We start from the raw sequence: 1396 nt of genomic DNA, 5'->3' as shown, positions 1-1396 counted from the left end.
ACGTTAGAAAAAGCTTGATCACTCAAACAGAGAATAGTCAACATCACATGGTATAACTGAGCTGTGTTTTATTAGCCAGTGGGTCTGGTTACATTCAACAGTCTGCTGAAAATCAGCACCTCCTTTAGTTTGACTTTTCCAAATGTTAAATGTCACCGCAAGGAAAGTCTGTTGGCCGGCTGACCTGTAGTCCAACTCCAGAATCTAAACACTGTTTGGGTTTCAGGTTTGTTACACCCGATGATAAGAAGAAACAGGGCATCCAGCGGGACAACGAGGTTCTGCTCCAGAGGCGCAAAGACCAGATCCAGCCCGGCGGCACGACGCTGAGCGTCACGGTTCCCTATCGAGTCATCGATCAGCCGCTCAAACTGGCTCCACAGGACTGGTGAGACTTTTATTAAAATGTTATTTCACTCAGTCTGTGAAGGAGTTGACATGTCAGTTAAAGTTGGGTTTCCTTCTGATTAAATCAAAGCTTCTGATACTCTGAACAGTTGATAAAGCATCAGGACTGTTGGAAATAACTGAGTGGGCGGTGTCCGGTTTCAGAAGTCTGTTTACGATGCAGGTTGCTCCTTTTCTATCTAACACCATCGTGTTTTCTTTGCTTTAACCCCTTATTTGCAGCAACAAGCGCCCGATTAGAAATGTTAACGTATTTTCAAAGAATTAAAAGGTTTACTTATCACTTCAAGCAAAAGGCCAAGATACTCTCTATTCAAAACAAAATTCCCCTTTCATTCAAAACCACAAACATACAGTGTACAGTGTAGCTTTTCATTAAAATGCTACATACGGAAAAATAAACCCCTTCAAAATGTTAAAGAACAAACGTGAGGAAGGGTTTTAAAAATGTTTTTTTTATTAGTTTAAAAGTTTTCTTTTTTTGATCCAAAAAAAGGAAAGTGTATTTCTAAGCAGGTCCAAGGAATTTAAAAGGGGAAATACTGATAGAAAGCTTAATGTTTTGTTAATAAAAACATTTAACAGAGTGAGGAGTGAAGCGCAGGTGATGACGCTAAAGTTTTTATTTGTTGAGAAGCTGTTAAACGTTGTGAGAATCTCCAACACTTCTACAACAAGCTCCCTCTCTGTCTCATCATACTGCCTCACAAACAGCTAAAACTGAGCATCGTCGGCTCCTTCACAGCAAGGGGAGTGCATTTAGAGTTTTATTTTTAATTATCGCATCACAAAGCTGCTTAAACAGATTACCTACCCATGGTTCGGTACGCCCTGATTAATCTGGAAGCAGGATTTTCTTCATTTTTGCCATCATCCTTTTTTTTCTCCTGATCTTTTAAAGGGGAACACCATTTATTTTACATTGGGTTGTAAAATTTTATTCAATCAATATTTTACACGGGGAACCGGTTGCAGCGCCGGGGTCTGG

General features: G+C 40.0%; 1 protein-coding gene across 1 annotated transcript in view; it reads left to right on the top strand.

Moving 5' to 3' along the window:
* Positions 1 to 1396, top strand: part of cdc73 (cell division cycle 73) — a 39936-nt gene that overhangs the window by 28768 nt on the left and 9772 nt on the right. The window contains exons 14-15 of the mRNA XM_015371374.1: positions 227 to 388; positions 631 to 658. Of these exons, the coding sequence (XP_015226860.1) occupies positions 227 to 388; positions 631 to 658 (190 nt within the window). The remainder of the gene's footprint in view (positions 1 to 226; positions 389 to 630; positions 659 to 1396) is intronic.

This window comes from Cyprinodon variegatus, unplaced genomic scaffold, assembly GCF_000732505.1.
Source record: "Cyprinodon variegatus isolate N-32 unplaced genomic scaffold, C_variegatus-1.0 Scaffold57, whole genome shotgun sequence".
In the NCBI taxonomy this organism is placed as follows: Eukaryota; Metazoa; Chordata; class Actinopteri; order Cyprinodontiformes; family Cyprinodontidae; genus Cyprinodon; species Cyprinodon variegatus.
The sequence above is the reverse complement of the archived record's forward strand: the minus strand, read 5'-3'. Positions and strand labels throughout refer to the sequence as shown.